The sequence below is a fragment of the Somniosus microcephalus genome, chromosome 9 (assembly GCF_052327205.1).
Source record: "Somniosus microcephalus isolate GS21.2 chromosome 9, FLI_Smic_1.0, whole genome shotgun sequence".
NCBI classification, from domain to species: Eukaryota; Metazoa; Chordata; class Chondrichthyes; order Squaliformes; family Somniosidae; genus Somniosus; species Somniosus microcephalus.
Genome location: NC_140995.1, coordinates 188,946,588 through 188,969,231, shown reverse-complemented (window position 1 = coordinate 188,969,231; position 22,644 = coordinate 188,946,588). Strand labels below are relative to the sequence as shown.

General features: G+C 42.7%; 1 protein-coding gene across 1 annotated transcript in view; it reads right to left on the bottom strand.

Moving 5' to 3' along the window:
- The window catches only part of cep162 (centrosomal protein 162), a 208,103-nt gene that overhangs the window by 64,388 nt on the left and 121,071 nt on the right, over nt 1-22,644 (bottom strand). Inside the window, exons 19-22 of the mRNA XM_085997703.1 lie at nt 14,256-14,370; nt 10,650-10,776; nt 9,127-9,290; nt 3,872-3,976 (exon numbers count right to left, since the gene is read on the bottom strand). Of these exons, the coding sequence (XP_085853829.1) occupies nt 3,872-3,976; nt 9,127-9,290; nt 10,650-10,776; nt 14,256-14,370 (511 nt within the window). The remainder of the gene's footprint in view (nt 1-3,871; nt 3,977-9,126; nt 9,291-10,649; nt 10,777-14,255; nt 14,371-22,644) is intronic.

Below are 22,644 nucleotides of genomic sequence, written 5' to 3'. Positions count from 1 at the left end.
AGGGCATCCTGCAAGGCCATCTGAAGTCTCCCGCACGGGCACTCAGCGGCCTTCCACCAGACCTGCTGCAGCCACTGGGCCAACACTTCGTAGGAGCACTAGAGTAGGCAAAGGCACAGTAACGACAGGCACTAAGGGATTAACACAAGGGTGAATAGTAAATGTTGTTGTAAAGATGTGTTCACTGATTATTGATAAATTTATTAATTCACTTACCATTCTTTTGTGGTGTCTGTCATTTCAGCTTTGCGGTGTGAAACGGCCTGAGGGGGATGGAATGATGGGGATGTGGTGAGCAAAGGGGATCTGTGCTTTAAGTCATCCTGGTTTGAGGCTGGAGGCCTGTTTGGAGGAGGTGGCAGAGTTTTGTGACCACCTCCTTGGTGAGGCGGAGCTGTCTAATACACTGCTCCTCGCTTAATTGTAGGTAGGAGAAATGCTCTCGGAATACCCTCAGAGTGTAAGGCCTCCTGGTGAGAGCCCTGATGTCCCTCATCTCTCTCTGCACATGTTCCAGTCTTTCTCGCTGCCTTCGCCCCCCTCCACCGTAGATCCTGGAGGGCGAGGTCGACTGCCAGTACAGCCTGCATTAATGTTACCAAGTGTAGCAGTTTGATTCTTTGAAGAATAAATGTAGCTACTTTTTAGTTGCCACAAGACTCCAGATATAAAATAACCTTGAAATTACTGGATGAAACTGTTGCAGTAGGTGAAACTGACAAGAAACCACTGAAACTGCACTAACCTGACAGCTGCGAGTGATTATTGATGATCACTTTAAATAACGTCCCTGGAGCCGGCTTCCTGGTGCTTCATGCCAGCTCTCCCTGTCGGTGTTTACTCCAGGCGCTAAGGTAAGTGGCGAGAATCAATTTAGCAGATCGGGCGGTCAGTGAGCATTACACACTCACTGACATCACGATCCACCTGGTGTTGATCCCGGCGATACCTGTTACAGGCAGCGCTACGGGAGTGGGGGTGGGGTGCCGGTGCTACTGGTCTAGTGCCCCTTTAGCAGCATCTGCTGGAGCTAACGGGAGACGCTAAGGGGACAAATTTTTCCCCTGTAATCTTTAATTCCCTTCATCACCTTGCCCCTCCATATCTGTGCAACCTCCTCCAGTCCTACAACCTCCTGAACATTCCACTCCTTTGACTCCAGCCTCGTGCATTCCCCACCATTAGCAGCAGTGCTTTCAGCCGCCTAGGTTCCACTCCCTGGAATTCTATCCCTAAATCCCTCTAGCTCCTCCTTTAACACTCTTCTTTGATCAAACTTTTGACCACTTTCCTAATCTATCCTTCTTTGAGCTCATATCCTGATTCCTCCATGAAGCAACTTGAGAGGTTTTTCTCTGAAAGATGCTATATAATTGCAGTTGTTATTGTTATAATTTGGAAAACACGTCTGAGGAAGAATTATGTGAATGAGACGATTCAAAGTTTTTTGATTTGACAAGAACTGAACCAGTGATCTGGGAGAAGGCTCCAATTTATATCCGTTAGGTCGGCTCGGAAAGAAGGAATTTCCTCTCATGACCTCAGTACATTCAAAACGCTTTTCAGCCAATGAAGTACTTTTGAAGTGTAATCGCTGTTGTAATGCAGGAAAGGTGGCAGCAAATTTGCGCACAGCAAGGTCCCACAAACAGCAATGTGATAATCACCAGATAATCTTTTGGTTGAGGGATAAATATTGGCCAGGATACTGGGAGAATTGCCACCTGCTCTTCTTCAAAATAGTGCCATGGCATCTTGAACGTACACCCGAGACGGGACATTGGTTTAACGTCTCATCTGAAAGATGGCACCTCTGACAGTGCAGTACTCCCTCAGTACTGCATTGAAGTGTCAGCCTAGGTTTTGTGTGCAAGTCTCTGGAGTGGGACTTAAACCCACAACCTTCTGACTCAGACGCATGGATCTGTTAATCAAAACCATTTCCAGACACCTATACCTGAATTTTCCACTCATGAATGCCCATTGTAGTGACATAATCAGGCAGCTGACAGTTTGAAAATGAGGGAAAGTTTCACTTTCCTGGAACACCACCAACCTCATTCTCTAATGCCATTCCCATCAGATAAGGGAGTGCGCACCCATTTTTGAACAGCTCCTTGCAAGGGAGGCAGTAATGACATGGTGGTTCTCGACACTATAAAACAGAGATCCAGGGTTGCTGGGCACTGCAGAAAAGGCAGGGGCAGCGTGAATTTTAAGAGCCCATTAGTTATCTTTGTAGGATTTCCAGATACCTTATCTGAATGGACTTTTATGGCTTTTATTTTGCCGTTACAAATTACTTTCCCATTTGGTCTTGTACCATTTAGTCCTCCCCAATTTCAGATATGGCACAGTGAGTTTCCCATTGGGAATTGCCCTTTATCTTTGCCTTTTGAAAGGAGAAAAGAAGCAGATGATTCCTCACCCTTTAAATTGCTACAGGTCTTGAAATTCTGTGGCAGGACTACATGCCCCAAAAGGAAAGCCCCCAACCAGAGGTGTTTCCAATATTCCAGGAGCTTGCCATAATTATTTAAGTAAGACAGACTCTGAAAATTACGATTGGCTCAGTGCTTGGAATAATGTTGGGTAGATGCCATTCCTGCCCTGCCACACTTCCAGCAGAGATCACAGCTCGTCAGAGAATCCTGGTCCCGACAGAAAGAACAGCTGCAGCAGACTCATAATCCCTGGTGGCTCAGCAACCTTAAAGAAATAGCTCAGTCATCTCCTCGTAGACTGGTAATCAATTTAAAAAAAAAGAATTACACCTTTTTGGACAGAGACAGCATGTATGTGACCTGTTAAGTCCTTTATCCCTTAACTGATAAATTGCCAGATGAAACAGTTGCAGCTGCACCCGAGTATGGTAACAACCTGTGAAGTATAACATGAGAAATCAACATCCTCACATATCCAGCATGAGGTCACACAAAGGGTAGATTTTTGTCTTTACTGCCTAGGTAGAGAGGCAGAGAGGAAAAGTGGTCGCGGAAGACACATGCAGGTTATTGAACCCACGCGATATTACTTCCTTTAATTTAAATGGCAAAAAAATCAGGCAGTTTCTGTTACGGCGTACAATCCCCTGCGCCAGATTTTCCCAAGTCTCCTCCCAGGTGATGTTGAACGCCCAAGCAGTAAAGACGAACATTTACCCCATAGTTTCTTTAAATGTAATAAAAATATTAGATAAGAAAAGGAACTCTAAGATACTTGATTTGTATGGGTATGAGCCACAGATGTGTATATTCCAACTGACCAGTCTGTACACGCAGCGTAGGAAGAAAACCAAGCTCTCTCAAGGAAATATTATGAGATAGAGATAGAGAGAGATATATAGACAGAGATATATATATAATACCCTTTTTATGAAATGAGACGACAGATCACTGACCTTGGGTAAAAGCTCTGGGTGAAACTCAGACTGCCCTGTCTGAATGCCAAATAAAATAAGACTGATCTACCATAATGGCTCGTCATTCACTATGAGACAAAACTAAGGCCAACAACAATATAGTTTTCCATGCAAAAAAATCTACACTCACATATTCAAATAGATTTTAATAGTGGACATTTAACTTGAGAAATACCAACAATTTAAGATCTGAATCAGTACCAGTAACAGCCGAACAGTGCACAATTTCCAAATAGCACACACAAAACAGGACACCCCGAACAATCCAAATACAAACAGATTATGAAAAATTGGAAACCTCTGCAACATTATCCTAAATAAAACTAATTTTGAAATTAGTGCCTGGGTTACTCCAGAATATGTGGGACATGACATGAGACAGGACCAATATGCTTAATATTGCAAAATGACAAGAACCTTTAAAATCCAGAGTTAAAAAACAATACATGCCTGCCGCTCAAGGTCTTGAATTCGCTTGGCTTCAAGAGCTCTCCCCCTTTCACGTTTCTCAGGAGGTGAATGTCTGTCTCTGGAATCAGCTGTAAGCTTTTCTACCTGCCAAAGTTGAAGAAATAATGTTAAAAATTACAAAATCACAGATTTGTGCAATGAAAACAAAGGTCTGAGTGATGCAGGAAATTTTTTTTTTCTTTAAATACATTAATAATTACAATTAGAAACTGAAGTAATAGGGTGCATCCTCTGAATATATATAAAGAAAGAATAAATGTAGATATATCTCCCATGGTATTGTTGCGTCAGACATTATGTGGTTGCAAAAGGCGCCGAGGTGAGGGAATGAGGTAAGCGTACATGTGGCCACTGAAAGGATTTGGAAAGAAGTTGGAGGAAGATATCTACTCAGACAACGGAGTAAAGATTTTTTTTTTTTTTTTTTTTTAAATTGGACCCAGAAAATTTGAACCAACCAGAATCCTCTGTGCAACACACAATGGCGTTTTCATAGCAGAGCAGATCTCCCGTGGTGTAGCTCATGGTGAGTCAGAGGCTACACGGTTGCAAAGAAGTTTGTATTAGATCTCTCCTGACACAATTAAGTGTTTTTTTGTGGTTCTTGGAAAATAAGTAAGTAAGTAATACTTTCCTTGTGGGTAGATAACTCAGCAAATAAATCTCTGCATGAAACATGGGAAATCAGTTCTTTACTGTCTACCCGCTTATATAAACAATTATTTTCATTTTTTCAGTAAAAACAAAAGACAGGCAATTCCTGTAACACTTTCATAGAATTATAGAATGATACAGCACAGGAGGCCATTCGGCCCATTGAGCTTGTGCTGGCTCTTTGAAAGAGCTATCCAATTAGTTCCACTCTCCTGCTCTTTCCCCATAGCCCTGTGAATTTTCCCCCTTCAAGTATTTATTCAATTCCTTTTGAAAGTTATTATTGAATCTGCTTCCACCACCCTTTCAGGCAGTGCATTCCAGATCACAACAACTTGCTGCGTAAAAGAATGTTTCCTCATGTCGCCTCTGGTTCTTTTGCCAATTACCTTAAATCTGTGTCCTCTGGTTATTGATCTTTCTGCCACTGGAAACTGGTTTTGATAGAATAAACTTTCATTATTTTGAACACCTCTATCAAATCTCCCCATAACCTTCTTTGTTCTAAGGAGAACAATTCCAGTTTCTCTGGTCTCTCCATGTAACTCAAGTCTCTCATCCCCGGTATCTAGTAAATCTCCTTTGCATCCTCTCCAAGGCCTTGACTTCTTTCCTAAAGTGTGGTGCCTAGAATTGGCCACAATACTCCAGCTGAGGTCTAACCAGTGGTTTTATAAAGGTTTAGCATAACTTCCTTGATTTTGTACTCTATGGGGTAGTTTCTGCTTTGGCAAATTGCACTCAAAACTGCGCTAGTTTTCTGAATTAAATTTTTTGCTCACGTTTCGGCTCATTTGCACATTTGCATACCGCCGAATGTAACATTTTCCATGAACCAGCTCAATTTTACAATGTAATTTAAAAAAGTCATTAAAAAATATTCCTTGATACATTTAAGAGTGGTAACCTGGTACAGCTTTATTAATACAGCTAAAAATGGGTTTAATCACAAAAAATAAGTATTTTTAACCAGAGTGTCTCATCCACCACCTGTGAGTAAACCATTTTAAATAACTAAAAATTACTTTAAAAAAAACTATACAGAACCAATTGCTACAGTAGTCAGTTTTTTAGTAAATTAAAAAAAATGTAAAAGCTTTAAAAAAGGTGCCGAATGCCCTTGCACCTAAAAAAAAGCTTCATTTTAAGAGCCTCCTCGAAGGCCCACAAATGGGGCACTTAGAGGAAACTTGTCATGGTGATCAATTTGATCTGGGGACGTGGTTAGTTTTGTGGACAGGGCCAGCTTGCAGCGCAATGTTTTTTAAACCAGTGCAAACGATCGCAGAAACTTGATTTACACTGGACATATTTTGCCCTTCAAATTCCTTGATCTTTTGTGCTGGTTTGGCCCAATTGCACTGGAGATACCAGCACAACCTAGTGGAAGCTCTACTCTATGCCTCTATTTATAAAGCCAAGAGTTCCGTATGCCTTTTTAACAACCTTATCAACTTGTCCTACAAGTTTAAAATACATTACTGAAAGATTCCACTTTAACTATTTAAAGTTTCATTTGTCACACATGTAACAAGCTATACACGACCCTTAAATACAGTAACCTAATTATTTCAGGAAAACATACCTCAGAAAAAGATGTTCCCCTTATCTTTGAGGTTTTACATAAAAAAGACATTCCAGTTACTTTTACTGCCCTGAAATGATTTCCTGGGAGTTTAAAAACATTGGGGGAGAAATTGGGTGAGTAGCGCCACTTGTTAGCGCCTAAAGAGGCGGGCAGTGGCTGTAGCGCCACTGGCTGCGCCTCCCGCGATATTGAGTTGGGGCGATAATGGTGGCGTTAGCCTTTTGCGCTGCGCCGCCACCGATGACGTCATCGGTGTGCGCAGCGCCCCATTTGCGCCCCGTTCACGATATTTGGTTGCGAACGCCGCAGTTCCGCCGTTCGCTACCAGCGTCCGGTTCACGGGGCCTTACTGCGCTGGCAGCGGCGCAAGTTAAGGTGGAGGTGCGGGGCGGCCGCCTTTTTCAGCGGACGCCTGCCAGCACCTCCGTCCCCGGCCTCCTGACCCCCCCCCCCCCTCCGCGGCATTGCCGGCTGTTTCCCGAGATTCCCCCGGCACTTCTCCTCGGTGCCGGGCTCTTTTGCCGGCATTCGCGATCGGGGATTGCGCTGTTGCAGGCCCCTCCCCCTTAACAATGGGAGGAAGACCTGCAGTACCGCAGCGTGTGGCGCTGCGGCATGTTGCGCTGCGATATTCAGTTTCAGCGCCCTAAGAGGGACGCGGAGCGCCTTGAGCCTCGCCCCGTCTCCCTCTAGGGGCAATGAAACTGAATATCTGACGCTCGCTGAAGACTCGAACGCTGCGCTAAATCCTGCGCTCAGGCGAACTTGGCGCCAGTTTGGCGTCTCAACCCAATTTCTAGGCCAATTAATTTTCCATCGGAGGGGATCAGGGTTTCCAAAGTGAAGTTGTGGAATGCTCTTGTGTTGTTGAATGGCTAGTCTTGTTGCAATAATGAAACCAGAGAACGTGAATTTTTAAATCTGTTTGAGAGAATCTGAACTCAGTGTAAAAAAAATCTGGAAATAAAAAGGTGGTATCAGTGAGAATAACCATGAAGCTGTTGGTTTGTCGTAAAAATCAACTGGTTCACTAATATCCTTTAGGGAAGGCACCCTGTTGTCCTAACTCGGTCTGGTCTATGTGACTCCAGTCCTACACCAATATGATTGACTCAATTGCCCTCTGAAGTGGCCTAGGAAGCTACTCCGTTGTACCAAACCATTATGTGTTTCAAGAATGTGGCCCCGCCCCACCACCACCACCTTCTCATGGCAACTAGGGATGGGCAATAAATGTCGGCCTTGCCAGCGATGCCCACATCCCGAGAATGAATAAAAACAATCTCCTCAGCTAACATTTGATTCTGAGAATCTGGATGAACTCAAAACCCAGATTTCTTGTATAGACTTAAGCCTCAGATGGAAAGCATTGTTAAAGAAACGGGGCCAGAAATTCGGGTCCCCATGGGTGAGTACGCGCTGTGTACTCACGTGTTGGACCAACGAAAGTGCCGGCTTCGTGCATGCACTGTGCACGCGCTGGAAACCGGAACTTCTGTTCCCTTGAAGGAAGAGATTCACAGGTCAAACGCGTGCGCCGGAGAGGCAGCGCGTACGCCTGGAACGTCCGTTTTTTTTTTTTTTTTTTTTAAACAGGTAAGTCTCTAGCAGCTGCGCGTTTAAAAACCAGTCGCAAGGCCTGCTTTTAACAAGGTAAGTGGTGAATTAAGTAAAATTAAAACATTTTTTCCACAGGTTTATTATTTTTAAATACTTTAAAGAAAGGTAAGTTTATTTTTAGCCCCGTTAAAAAGTGTAATTCATTTTTTCAAAAATTTAAATTATTGTTTTAAATAGTTATGTTATGTAATTTATAGTTATTTTATATAAAAATGTGATTTAAAAAAAAATTATTTGAAGTTTTAGTTAGGTTTTGGGCCGATCTCTATTCATAGATTTAACAGGTCTTCCTGTCAAATCTATGAATAGAGATTCCCTGCTACGATTGGCTCTCCATGGCCCACGTGATCCCAGGGGACGCTTCGAACTAACTGCGCCCCTGGGATAAGTGAGCACTGCGCACCGGCAGCTGGAGGAGGCCCAGGATCGGAATCCCACACGGGCTCACAACACAACAGCAGGCGTGCTATGTAAGTGCAGGTCGGGGGCTTGCACCTGCGGGAAGCCTCCGACCCGAATTTCTGGGCCAATATCAAATGCAATCATTTCCTACAATTTCTCAGAATGCAGAGAAATGCAGTCTATGCTTTTTGCTTATCTCTCGATCATCCCGTAAGCAAGGTCAGTATACTGAACTAGAGTCTCTGCCAGTCTTGCACAGCTCACACTACCAGGAGTTCCCTGGACTGTCATATACTGAGTGACACTCAGTGGATGACTCGTAGCCTTCATTATGCTCAGAGTGTATGCAGCAAGTCTCCTCTCTCCAGACAGTCTGGTCCCTTAGCTGTACTGTGTCTGTGTTTGTTAGGCTCTATTTTCCAGCCTCAGCCTTTTTCCAATTGACTGCTCAGGCTATTGGATTATTGTTTAAATGATTTCCCAACAGAGCACTACATGTGCAAAAGGCACGGATAATCAGTTCATGTCAAAGGGGATACAATTGTTTCTATATTCTTTTGGTGCTTCTTTGTCATGTCCATTATAAGGGTGCATTAAAGGAATTGTGGAGCCACAATTCTTTAGCAGCAATAACCCTTTGCAGTCAGCTCAAATTGTGCACATTTGTTAATTAACTAAAACAAATTGTTTTTTGTTCATAAATAACTAGCACATATAATAGTTTACAAAAACATGGCATGGGGTGGGACTATAATTCAGTGATTTAGTGCTCACATGCATACTTGTGCAACTTGTGAAGGTACGAGCTATACCAACACAGACTCTATGCCTGAGTGATTCACCAATAACCATTCAAAACTGAAGTCAAACTGTTTGGAGAAAAGGCTCAAACAGGCCTAGAGTTCTAGTCCATCAACATTTATCTCAAATATATAAAGTTGCACGTTATTCTGTAGAGTAATTTCTGTACCTGTTCCTTCAGCTTCTCAATCTCTACATTTGCTGCTTTAAGCCGTGCTGCATCCTTATCCAGCATCTCCTGGTTTTCAGCATACCATTGCAACCTCTTGTTGAGACGATGGATTTCTTGCTTGTACTGTTCTTCCATTATTTTCATCTCAAATTCTTTATCACCTGGGTAAAATATTTTTAAAAATTCATGAATATGACTTGTGATCAAAATAAATGCACAAGATAACTACAGATGAGGAAAGCCATTCTACCCCATCTTAATTCATTCATCCAGCCACATCTTCAAGTATCCTCACTGTAGTAGCCACTTGTTTCCCCAATGAATTCAGGATTTTCGCTGTCACTATTTTATTTGGGTCTATTCCACATTCCGATCTTTGCCTCTTCACCATCCCCCCTCCTTTAAGACCCTCCTTACAACCCACTTCTCTGTCCATGCTTTAGGTCACACCTCCCAATATCCCCATCTTTGGCTCAGCAATCATTTTTTTGATTATGTTTTTGTGAAGTGCCTAGGGATGTTTTTCTATGTTAAAGACACTATATAAGTGCAAATAGTTGTTGCTGAATGGTTAGATGCAAGTTTTAGACAGACTGACGTGGAATTGTCCAGTTTGCACTCAATTTTCTGAAGTTAGCTCATAAGCATAGCTTCAGTTGGAGATGTAAAGACCGCAGAGAGCACACTAGTGGCGAGAGCAGATAAATACATACAAGCGAACCTTAAAGGGATTTTGCCTTTTAAAGGGAAGTAGCAGAAGGAAGAAAGAAATTCTGAAAGCCTTGATAACAGTGGAAATTAAAACCAGGCTGTTTCTTTAATAGGCAGCCAATCCGCAACGTCAGTTTTACGACTGAGGGGTAAGTTGAAAATCTACTCCAGATTGTCTACACTAGGACTGGAGAAGCAGAGAGTGAGGGGGATGGAGGGTGGATTTAACAGCAATCTTTAATTCAATCTGCAGGAGGTATGGAAAATTTAGATCGGGGAAAGTTCTATCTGCAACCAAATTTGAGAATCAAGGAAACACAGTTTAAAGTTAAGGTGGTCGAAAGGAAATAGGAAATTTAAGCAACATATCAGAGGATGCTAGAATTGTGGAACAGATTACCAATGGGAGAACAGAAAACTATATCAAGTTTTTAAAAATGGATTAGTTGAATGCCCATTAGGAAAGGATGTAGAGAGAGATTAGTTCCAGAATAAGAGTAAGGGAACTGTTTTGGAAGCATATGCTAGATGAACCCATGCTCTTCTCCTGCCCAAAACACTGCTTTTTATAGTCTCAAAATGTAGACAAGAGTGCCTTTACATTATTGCAAAATTGTGACACAAAACTACTGATATCATACAATATGCTAAAATTAATTAAAATTCAAGTCTACTGATGGCTTACCGTCTTCCTATAATCTGTTTACCAATTATTTAGCTTTGAAATGCATTAACCCAAGAACCATCTGAGAGCTTCTACATGATCTAAATTGCCCTGAAGGGGTCAAACTGTACAACTGATAACTTGCCTGAAGTATAAGTAAGTTGTACTTTAGCCATATTACACTCTTTCTTCATCTTTTCTAGGTCCACCTCTAATGCTTGCTTCTCTTGTTTAAGTTTTTTAATCTCTTCTGTACGTTTAACCTCTTCTTTCTGAAAGGTGAGAATCAAATAAAACAAATAAAACAGAGGTAGAGCATTAAGCTCCTGTTCAGAAGATCTGCTTGAAACTCAGCCTCTAGCCAGGACCAATTATGGATACAATTTGTGGAAGCAAGCTGCTTCATTCTGGAGGGTAGGAAAAGGTAACAGAACTTTCACTGTCCTGCAAAACAAATGAATTGCCCAATGACATATTACAGAACAGCACTGGCAGCCAAGAAGATCTCTATGATACAGTCTACCCTGTACACCGTCTAAGAGAACGAGCACAACACGGAGGTAGAAATGTGATTCTAACCAAGGGAATGTAGCACAAACTCAAAAAAACCTACAACAGTTTATCAACAATTCAAAATGAACTTTCAGAAACTTTTAAAAAAGTGACCAATATGGGGAGTTGATGTCAATTCTTATTCATCAGGTAACAAGATTACTTTCACTAGGTTTTGAGGTTAACATATACCCCCTAGTTTGCTTCTTTTAAACTATAATTAAAATAAAAGATATAATTTAATGCAAGAGATTAGCACCTAGTAAACAACTCGAGTATTTTTATGGTATACTGAAGCCATCCATGGATAGTAAACTATGAGTGGGGTGATGATGGGATATTAGAAAATGGAGCGATAAACACAAGAGTTTGCGTAGTTTTGCTTTTTGATGCAGTATTAAAAGGAGACAAAATGTCATAGTAAAAAGAGAAACTTTAGGGGAACAGAGACTCTGAAAATGTCCACAGCATGCATAATAGGAAATAAGTGGGTTCTTAAAAGATAAAGGAGTGGAATAATAGCAAAGCCTTTAAATGATTTTCGGACTTGTCCTATTTAAGATGCCCAAGAGATAATTTGAGTAGGGCACGAAAATACTACATTACTAAAAAGAATAAAAGGTAGAATTTGGTGCCAGAACATTTTCTTAAATTCAACTTCAGATAATTCGGAAATGGCTTATTTGATATTACAGAAAAGTTATAAGCAGAAGCCTGTGCAGGTCATCAATTATTGGGAAATACTTGATTCTATTTCAAAGGAAGCAATTCAAGAGCATTTAGCAAGAGTAAAGTAAATAAATTCAAGTAGCAACTCAGCTAGTTAGAGGCTACCTTATCTCTCATCAACCATTTCAGACCATTAAAGACAATTCCTATGATTCTTTGGATACTTCGTGTGCATGATCCCATTTATTTTTGGCATTTATGTACACATCTCAATATAATCACATAATATTTTCATCCATAATTGTCTCCATCACATTTACAAACTGTTTTACTGTAACAGCAAACTAATGCTGTCCAGAAGTTGGATTGTTTCTTAATGGTGCTTTTCACACAATTTTCCCTCATTCACTGCCCCTTGCGACACTTTGCAAAATTTATCTTATAAAGTCAGATAAATATGATGTAGTTTGTTTCTTGTTTTTAAACTAATAATTTGCATGATTATATCTAGTATACAATTGGATAGTTTGCATATTAATGTCTGTAGTAAACTATCATTCATGTTCAAAAGTAGTAAATCATGTGTTGAGTTTGGTGGTAACTGGCTCTTAATACTCTCCATGTGCCACCGTAACACCTTTAGGGGGAAAAATTCAGTTGGTTTGCGCCTCCCATTAGCGCCTTAAGAGGGTGCTAATGGGGCGCAAAGCAACTAGTGCCCGGGCGCAGCGATGTTTGCGCCGCTCGCGAAATTAACTAGACATTTTGCAGCGGCGCTAAACACTACCGCCTGCGCCGGCAGATTGTGACGTCAGTCGAGTGTGCAACGCCCCGGACCGGATATTGAGTGGCCCTGCCTTACCGCCTGCCGCTAGCAACGACAGGTTGAGGGGAGCGTTATGCTGTCAGAAAGGGACTAGGGGAGCGCTATTTAAAGGCGACCGCTTCCTGCCTTTTTTTGTCGGTGACATTTTTGCCCCACACATTCGGAGAGAAAGAGAGACAGACTTCTGGAGAGATGCAACGCTGTGTGAAGGAGTTTTGAGTACTGAGCAGCACTTTGCAGGTTTATTTTGATTTGCCCTTCCTTGCTTCGCCAGCGCTCTGAGGTAGCACCTCGTTCCTCGGCCTTTGCGCCTTAAGACAGGTGTGAAGCGCCTGATTTAGCGCTCCAATCACCTCCAGGGGCGATAAAAGCCAAGTACGCTGTCAGAGGCGATAATTAGCGCCAGGCGCTAAACTTTGCGCACGGCTGATAATGGCACCCCAAAACCGAATTTTTCCCCCTTAGTGTTATACTGCCAGCTGCACACTGAAAAATGAGTCTGCCGACTCCCCTCCCAGGGGTTATTCCTCCTGTGTAAATGTACTCAAAGGTTAGATTATGTTATACTACTACTTTTGAGTTGCTATGAAACAGAAACTCCCTCTTATCAATGCTGAAGTGGCAGTAAAACTACAGTAAGTGTGATTCATGCTTGGTTTTCTTTTTCTGCATTCACTTTTATATATTTGAAACTAGGCAGTTTTATACATTCACACAAAATCAGTTTGCTCTTGTTCTTCACAAGATTCTTTTCACTGAATGCCTATTATCATTTATATTTCAACCCTAGCAGCATTTTCCAACACAAAAGGATAAACCTAAATAACAAAGAAAAAAAGGAGAGAAATCACAAGTTACCAAAAGAAGAAAAAATTGTCCAGAAAGAACAAAGACAGCTTTTTCTTGCACAATCAGACCATACAAAGATTAGTTTCACACTGCTTCTACCTCCTAACCATTCAGAGCAGTGTAATCGGGGACCCCAAAAATGTGTTGCCTCTTTGGTTCACTCCCCCTGTAACTTTGGCATGAGTCCACCAGAAGAACCAGAAATGAGCCCAGGTTCTGACCTTGCACTGGGGTTGCTGGGATGGCCTGATGGAAGTGGAACCTCTGCCTAACCCAAACAAGGTCCTTATTTCAGCAGTTACCACTTATTTCAGTAGTTACCACTTTCCCAGCCTTATTTCAGCAGTTACCACTTTCCCAGCCCTCAGAAGGTCCTGGCACAGGCACACCTGCCAAAACCAGACACATCTACCTGCAAAACAGTGGAAGTGGAGCCCACCTGTGGGATCCAGTTCAGAATTGTGACCTAGACACCCAAATAATTTTTTTTTGTTTTTTAAATTGCCTCCCACAGGCACCTACAACTTATTCCCCCCTGTCCCCCACCCCACTGGAAGAAACCAGCAGCCGTAACAAATTTTCTGGCCTTTCTACCATGGTTTGCATCCCGAATGTGTTCCTACTGGCTCGGGCTCCCTCCACTGGAATGATAACAAAGGGATCTACCCTGAGCCCCGCAAACTTTGGTGGCACATCTCTACGTTTATGCCAGTATGCACCTGCCCCCATGGATATTCGGTGCTATTATAACAATGGCCTTTTCAAATGTTGTGATATAGAAATGACAAAGCTAATAACACATTACCTCATGCTTTTCTGTGGAAATGTATATCATGTTTTGAGACAGGTACTTGCCTGTGTTACTCTCAGCTGTGAAAGCAGGTCAGTAATATTCTGATTTTTAATTTGCTCAGATAACTGTATGTCATGGACTGATGCTTGCTTCACATTATTCTTGTTCGACTGCTCCCTAATGAGGAAAATGTCAAAAAATTACCTTTTCTTTCCAAATGCACTGTCAAAAATGAAATAGAAACTTGTTCTTTAGGATTTGTTTTAAATACAGTTAAATCGAGTCATTCTTGATTGAACAATCCACCAATTTGTTCACATATCTAGTGGCTATTTAGAATTTAATGGTACATTTCAGGTGATGTAGAAAAGGATGGAATCCACCAATAGTGGAGTCTCTTCCTTCAGGATGTCAGTTGTAACACTCTCGCCTCTTAGTCAGAATATCAGGGGTTCAAATCCCAGTACAGCATTGGCTCACATAATTTAGGCCGACACTTCAGTGCAGTACTGTCTTTTGGATAAGAGGTTAAATCAAGTCTGCTCTCTCAGGTGAATACAAAAGATCTCATGGCACTATTCGAAGAACAGCAGAGGAGTTGACCAACATTTATCCCTCAACCAACATAACAAACAGATTATCTGGTTACGTATCTCATTTCTGTTTGAGAGACTTTACTGTGCACAAATTGGCTGCCATGTTTTCCTACGTTACAGAAGTGATTGTACTTCAAAAGTACTTACAGGAAACTTTGTGTTGTCCGGAGGCTAAATGTCCGGCAAGCTCGAGCCACCGGCAAAAATCAGGAGCCGTCTTGTTAGGTTTTTTTCCTTCTTGTGGCTTTTTTTTTTCAACAGTCAGGCTCTGCAAAGTCTCTGTAGCTTAGCAACAGCTTCAGAGACGCTTCCAAGGTACAGGCCGACTGTTTAGAAGCTGTTGCTAAGCAACAGCGTTTGTTGTCAGATACGGAGATGAAAATCTCCGTATGTTTCAACATTAACGCTGGTGTGTCCGGCAGTTTTGAGGGAACGGCAACAGCTCGGTCCCGTCGGTGCCGGATAGCACAAAGTTTCCTGTAATCGGCTGTGAAGCCCTTTGGATATTCTGAAGTCATGAAAGGTGCAATATAAATGCAGGTTCTTTCTTTATTTCATACTGTAGCCTGGTGATTATGTACTGGACTAGCAAATCCAACCATGGCAATTTGTGAAATTGAATTCAATAAATGTGGTAAATTGTGGGCTAGAACCAGAAAAAGTCCCTGAAAGCTGCCAGATTGTCATAATGTTGTTTAGGGAAGGAAACCTGCCATCTCTACTTGATCCAATCTACACGACTCCAGTCCAACAATACGTAATTGACACAAAAGCAAAATACTGCGGATGCTGGAAATCTGAAATAAAAACAGAAAATGCTGGAAATACTCAGCAGGTCAGGCAGCATCTGTAGAGAGAGAAACAGAGTTAACGTTTCAGGTCGATGACCCTTCGTCAGAACTGGAAAAAGTTGGAGATGTAACAGGTTTTTAAGCAAGTGATGCGGCAGGGAGAAGGGGGAGGGGAAAGAACAAAAGGGAAGGTCTGTGATAGGATGGAAGGCAGGAGATATTGGCCTAGAAATTCAGTGGCCTGCGCCACCAGTTTGCGCCCAAAGAGGGCTTTTGCGCCACTGTGCAAACCTACCGTGATATTTAGCGAGGCGCTAATGGCGGCGTTAGCCAGTAGCGCTGCGCCGCCACCGATGACGTCATCGGTGTGCGCAGCGCCCCGCTGGCCATATTTGGTTGCTGCCGCCTCCCCCGCGCCGGCCGCAAACAGCGACCGGTACACGGGGCCTACCTGTGCCGGTAGTGGGGCGAGTTAAGGTGGAGGTGCGGCCGGCCGCCTGCCTGCACCTCCGTCCCCGGCCTCCTTCACCACCACCCCCCCCCCGCGGCATTGCCGGCTGTTTCCAGAGAGCCCGGCACTTCTCCTTGGTGCCGGGCTCATTTGCCGGCACTCGCGAGTGGGGATCGCGCTGTTGCAGGCACCTCCCCATTAAGACTGAGAGGAAGGCCTGCAGTACCGCAGGCTGCCGTGCCGCAGCGGGTGGCGCTGCGGCACTTTGCACGCTGATATTCAGTTTCAGTGCCCCAAGCGGGGCGCCGAAACCCTTGTTTAGCGGCCGGCTTCCACTTGGGGTGCTGAAACTGAATATCCCGCTGGCGCAAGTGGCTCCGCGCGCAGCGGTAATTCCGGCGCCCAGGCGAGCTGGGCGCCCCTAACTGAATTTCTAGGCTATCAAGTGACAAAAGGGATGATGGTGCAAGGCAAAAGGAGATGGTAATGGGACAAGTTAAGAAACAAAAGATGACTAGATGAAGTGTAAATGGCAATGGCAGAATGATCGACAGCTGCCATGCGAGACAGAAAGAAAAAATAAATAAATAAACAAATAAATAAATGATAGGGGCAGAGGTTATGGTCTGAAATTGTCAAACTCGATGTTGAGTCCAGAAAGTTAGCAGACTCTATTAAAACTGATCATTTCTGAATATCTCAAAGAATTTAAATTAAGTTTAAGAAAAATTACCAAAAAATGGTGGTTCAGTCATCTGATAATTTAAGGAAAGCCAATGTATTAGGCAGTGACAGTCTGTAAAAGCAATCAACAGTGAGTCTACTGGAAAAAAAGGCTGCTCAGGAGTTGTACCTGTGCACAAAGGTGTTGCACTCAGTCTTTGCAAGGATCTTGAAATACTGCAACAGTGGATTATGTTAAATATTACCATAGAAGAGTACAGCAGTATAGTGATTGTGTTACTGGGCTAATAATCCAGACAATGCGAGTTCAATTCCCATCATGACATTTGAAAATTTGAATTCAGTTTAAAAAAAAAAAAAATCTGGCAATAAAATGAGACCAAGACGCCATCAGAACCAATGTTCCCTGTAAGCTGCGTGGCCAGGCAGCGCTCCAGGGACCCCGCGCAACTGGCTTTTTAATGTAAAAACCACACAGGCACGGTATTTTGAATGGCCCGCACAGCCTGGTGCCAAACAAAATTACAGAGAACATTGGTCAGAACCAGTTGGATTTTTTTTGTTATAAAAATCCTATTGACTCACTAATGCCCTTTAGGGAATGAAACCTGCTTTTCTTGCTGGTCTGGACTATATGTGACTCCAGTCCCACATTAATGTGGTTGATTTAAGTGCCCTCTGAAGTAGTCAAGCATGTCACTCAGTTACATGAAACCAGTGCAACTAGGGATGAGCAATAAATGCTAGCCGTAGCAGGGTTGCATCACGAGAATTAATTTAAAAAAATGATAATGACATATACATACAAGGCAGTGTCAATTCTCAGCAAATCACATTGGTATTTTATCATCTTTTAAAGCTTGTTTGTGAAGGAATAAGCCACATAACCTACTTCGAAAAATACACTATCTTATGAAAGAATTCTGGCCTTATTAAAACATGACAAACTGGGTTTGGAAATTTAGAAACCGAACGATGAAATAACTGTGAAAGAATTCTGGCTATTGAGATAAGATAGTTGTTGACACTGAATAAATAACATTACTGAAACAGAAGGTGATGGGCTCCGACAGGCTGACCTTTGGGAACAAAAACAATGGTTCACCCTGGATAAGGTGTTCGAATTTAAACCGCGTAAAGATGGCACATAAGATGAGGAACATCTGCTCTCGTAAAGATGACATAAAATAAGGAACACCTGCCCTTCACACCGTTGTATATGGTGACCCTAGAACACCTGGAGATGAGACAAAGTTCTGGCTGATGTAGCAGTAAGAATTGCAGAGGTCAGCAGAAAGATGAATATGGATAATTAACTTGCATCAGCAGAAACTTTAAAGGAAATACCACTGGAAAAGGGTATAAATATTGAAGTTTCAAATGGGATATCAGACTCGCTTTAATCGGGCAAAGCGATTCTCAGCTACAGAGGCAGGCGCTGTAGTCTCCAACTCTTTGTACTTTGGGAATCAAAGGTATTTGATATTGATGAATATCCTGTATAGAAACCTTTAACAACTGTAATACTGTAGCGAAGTTAAGATTTAAAAGTAAGATTCTGTTAAAAAGATAGCATTTTTACTCTAACTGTTAATGTTGCGATTGACTGATTCACCAACTGTAAATTGCATGTCAGTTCTTTTAATAAATCTCTATATATTTTTAGAATTGTCTCACATAAGTCTTCTGTATCAATAACTCGCAAATTCAATTTCTGTACACTCTTGGGTGAAGAGTTACAGAATTCTGAGGGCGTTTTCCGACCTTCATAATATCCGGGACGTTACACTCTAGCTAAACTTATTAAAAGCGCTATCTGGAGGATGGTAACATTCTCCGGTTGCTCCTTTCCTTTAGGGAGAGATAGCCCGGACCTTTAGATCCAATTAGCATCTTTAGGATTCGGCTACCTCAAACTTTAGTTGAAAGTGAATGTCTGAGAATTACGCCTGATCCGGGGTAGCCCTAAAGGGGCTAGGATTAGTAAATATCCCTTCATATTAAAATGGCAAGATATGCTTTTGTGCCAGTTTTCCTCTCCCAGAAACTTGCAAAATGCCAGACAATACGGTAGCCTGCATTTTACAGCAGTCTTTTGTGCTTTAAGAAAACTGCACATATTTTATAACTGTAGTCTTTACCCCCTAAACAAGTCATTATGGGAAGTGAAAGGGCACAGAATAATCATAGAAAGACTTGCATTTATATAGCGCCTTTCACGACCACCAGACGTCTCAAAGTACTTTACAGCCAATGAAGTGTGGAGGCACTGTTGTAATACATAGATACATAGAAGATAGGAGCAGGAGTAGGCCATTCGGCCCTTCGTGCCTGCTCCGCCATTCGATGAGATCATGGCTGATCCTTTAATTCAGTATCCCGTCCCCGCCTTCTCTCCGTAACCCTTAACCCCTTTTGCCCGTAGAAATATATCTAATTCCCTCTTAAATATATTTAATGAGCTGGCGTACACTGCCCTCTGTGGCAATGAGTTCCACAGGTTCACCACTCTCTGAGTGAAGAAATTCCCCCTCATCTCTGTCCTAAATGGTTTAGCCCTTATCCTTAAATTATGTCCTCTAGTTCTGTTCTCACCCGCCAAGGGAAACATTCCTTCTGCATCCAGTCTGTCTAGACCTGTCAGAATTTTATACACTTCTATGAGGTCCCCTCTCAATCTTCTAAACTCCAGTGTGTACATCCCTAAACTACATAGTCTCTCCTCATAGGTCATTCCCGCCATTCCTGGTATCAGCCTGGTGAATCGCCGCTGCACCCCCTCCATGGCAAGAACATCCTTCCTCAGATGAGGCGACCAAAACTGTACACAGTACTCGAGGTGTGGTCTCACCAGTGCCCTGTACAGCTGCAGCAAGGTATCCCTGTTCCTGTATTCTAACCCTTTTGCTATGAAGGCCAGCATACCGTTTGCCTTCTTGACCGCCTGTTGCACCTGCATGCTCGCCTTCAGTGACTGGTGTACAAGAACACCCAGGTCTCTCTGTACTTCCCCCTCTCCCAATCTATTGCCATTTAAATAATAATTTGCCCTCCCGTTCCTGCACCCAAGGTGGATAACTTCGCACTTGTCCACATTATAGTGCATCTGCCATTTATCCGCCCAATCGCCCAGTCTGTCCAAATCGCTCTGGAGCTTCCTGGTCTCTTCCTCTGAGCCCACCCCCCCTCCTAGTTTAGTGTCGTCTGCAAATTTGGAAATGCTGCATCCGACTCCCTGATCCAGGTCATTAATGTAAATTGTGAACAGCTGGGGGCCCAGGACAGATCCCTGTGGTACCCCACTTGTTACTGCCTGCCATTCAGAAAATGAGCCGTTTATTCCAACTCTCTGTTTTCTATCTGACAGCCAGTTCCCTATCCACGCCAAAACTTTCCCCTTTATCCCATGAGCCTCAATTTTCCATGCTAATCTTTTATGTGGGACCTTATCGAAGGCCTTTTGGAAGTCCAGGTACACCACATCTACTGGCTCTCCCCCATCTATTCTACCAGTTACTCCCTCAAAAAATTCCAATAGATTAGTCAAGCACGATTTACCCTTTGTAAATCCATGTTGACTCTGTCCTATCCTGTCCCCATTTGCTAAGTGCTCCGCTATTTCATCCTTAATGATGGACTCCAGCATTTTGCCCACAACTGATGTAAGGCTTACAGGTCTGTAATTACCTGCTTTTTCCCTACCCCCCTTTTTGAATAGTGGGGTAACGTTAGCTACCCTCCAATCCATCGGCACTGTTCCCGAGTCTAATGAATTCTGAAAAATCATCCTTAGTGCATCCGCTATCTCTAGGGCCACCTCCTTCAGTACCCTAGGATGCATGTTATCAGGCCCTGGGGATTTGTCCACCTTCAATCCTTTTAGCTTCCTTAACACCATATCCTTAGAGATATTGATTTGCGTCAGTTCCTCCTTTGCCAATGTCCCTATTTTTCCCGATATCCCAGGGAGGTTTTTTGTGTCTTCCTTCGTAAAGACTGACCCAAAGTATGCATTTAGTTGATCTGCCATTTCCTTATTTCCCATTATATATTCCCCCGTATCTGACTGCAATGGACCAACTTTGGTTTTCACCAGTCTTTTCCTTTTGATATATTTATAAAAGCTTTTGGAGTTAGTTTTTATATTTTCCGCCAGCTTGTTTTCGTAAGCTATTTTGCCCCTCTTGATCATGCCCTTTGCCCTCCTTTGCTCTATCTTAAACTGTTCCCAATCTTCCGCTCTGGCGCTTTTTTTGGCTATTTTATACGCCCTATCTTTGGATTTTATGCTGTCTCTAATTTCCCCTGTTATCCACGGTTGAGTCACCTTTTTAGATTTCCTTTTATGCCAGATTGGTATAAACAATTTTTGCAATTTTGTCATTCTATCTTTAAATGTTTGCCATTGTTTATCTACCTCCAGTCCTCCCAGGAACGTTGTCCAATCAGACCTACTCAGTTCCCGTCTCATGGCATCATAATTCCCCTTGTTTAAATTCAGGACCTTAGTCTCTGAGTCAATTTCTTCGCTCTCCATTTCGAGTGAGAAATCGATCATGTTATGATCGCTCTGACCCAAGGGTCCCCGTACAACAAGATTACTGATTAGTCCCTTCTCATTGCACAGTACCCAGTCCAATATAGCCTGTTCCCGAGTTGGTTCCTCGACATATTGATCCAGATAACCATCCCTTAAACACTCAAGGAATTCCTCCTCCTCATTATTTTTACTGATTAGGCTAGTCCAATCTATATGTAAGTTAAAGTCACCTATGATGACAGCTGTGCTCTTATTGCACGCTTCTCTAATTTCCCTCGTGATGCCCTCCCTAACCTCTATTTTACTATTTGGAGGCCTATATACCACTCCTATTAATGTTTTTCGCCCCTCGCTATTTCTTAGCTCCACCCATATAGATTCTGTATTAACTGAGTTAATATCCTTCTTTTCAATTGCATTTATCCCCTCTTTTACTAGCAATGCTACCCCTCCTCCCTTTCTTTTTTGTCGATCCTTCCTAAATACTGAATACCCCTGTATGTTAAGCTCCCAGCCCTGCTCACCCTGCAACCATGTTTCCGTAATCCCAATTAGATCATAATTATTAACCTCTATTTCCACAGCTAATTCATCTACCTTGTTCCTGATGTAATGTGGGAAACGCGGCAGCCAATTTGTGCACAGCAAGCTCCCATAAACAGTAATGTGATAATGACCAGATAATCTGTTTTGGTTAAGGGAGAAGTATTGGTCAGGACACCGGGGAGAACTCCCTTGCTCTTCTTCGAAATACTGCCATGGGATCTTTTACGTCCACCTGAGAGCAGGCGGGGCCTCGGTTTAACGTCTCATCCGAAAGACGGATAATAGAAACACGTGAAGCAGCACAAATATAATGCACATCTCCAAAACAGTGAGGCGTGGGACAGCTTGCAATAGCTTTCAGCAGGAATTATGCCACTTTCAAGGGCTGCACTGCAGTGATAAAAGTACTTTTGCTGATACTGTTGAGTAAGACTGTATGGCACTTAAGGTATTTGAAAGAAAGAAAGACAGACTTGCATTTATATAGCGCCTTTCACGGCCACCGGACGTCTCAAAGCGCTTTACAGTCAATGAAGTACTTCTGAAGTGTAGTCACTGTTGTAATGTGGGAAACGCGGCAGCTAATCTGCGCACAGCAAGGTCCCACAAACAGCAATGTGAAAATTACCAGATAATCTGTTTTTGTTATGTTGGTTGAGGGGTAAATATTGGCCAGGACACTGGGGATAACTCCCCTGCACTTCTTCGAAATAGTGCCATGGGATCTTTTATGTCCACCTGAGAGAGCAGACAGGGCCACGGTTTAACGTCACCTCCAACAGTGCAGCACTCCCTCAGCACTGCACTGGAGTGTCAGCCGAGCTTTATGTGCTCAAGTCCCTG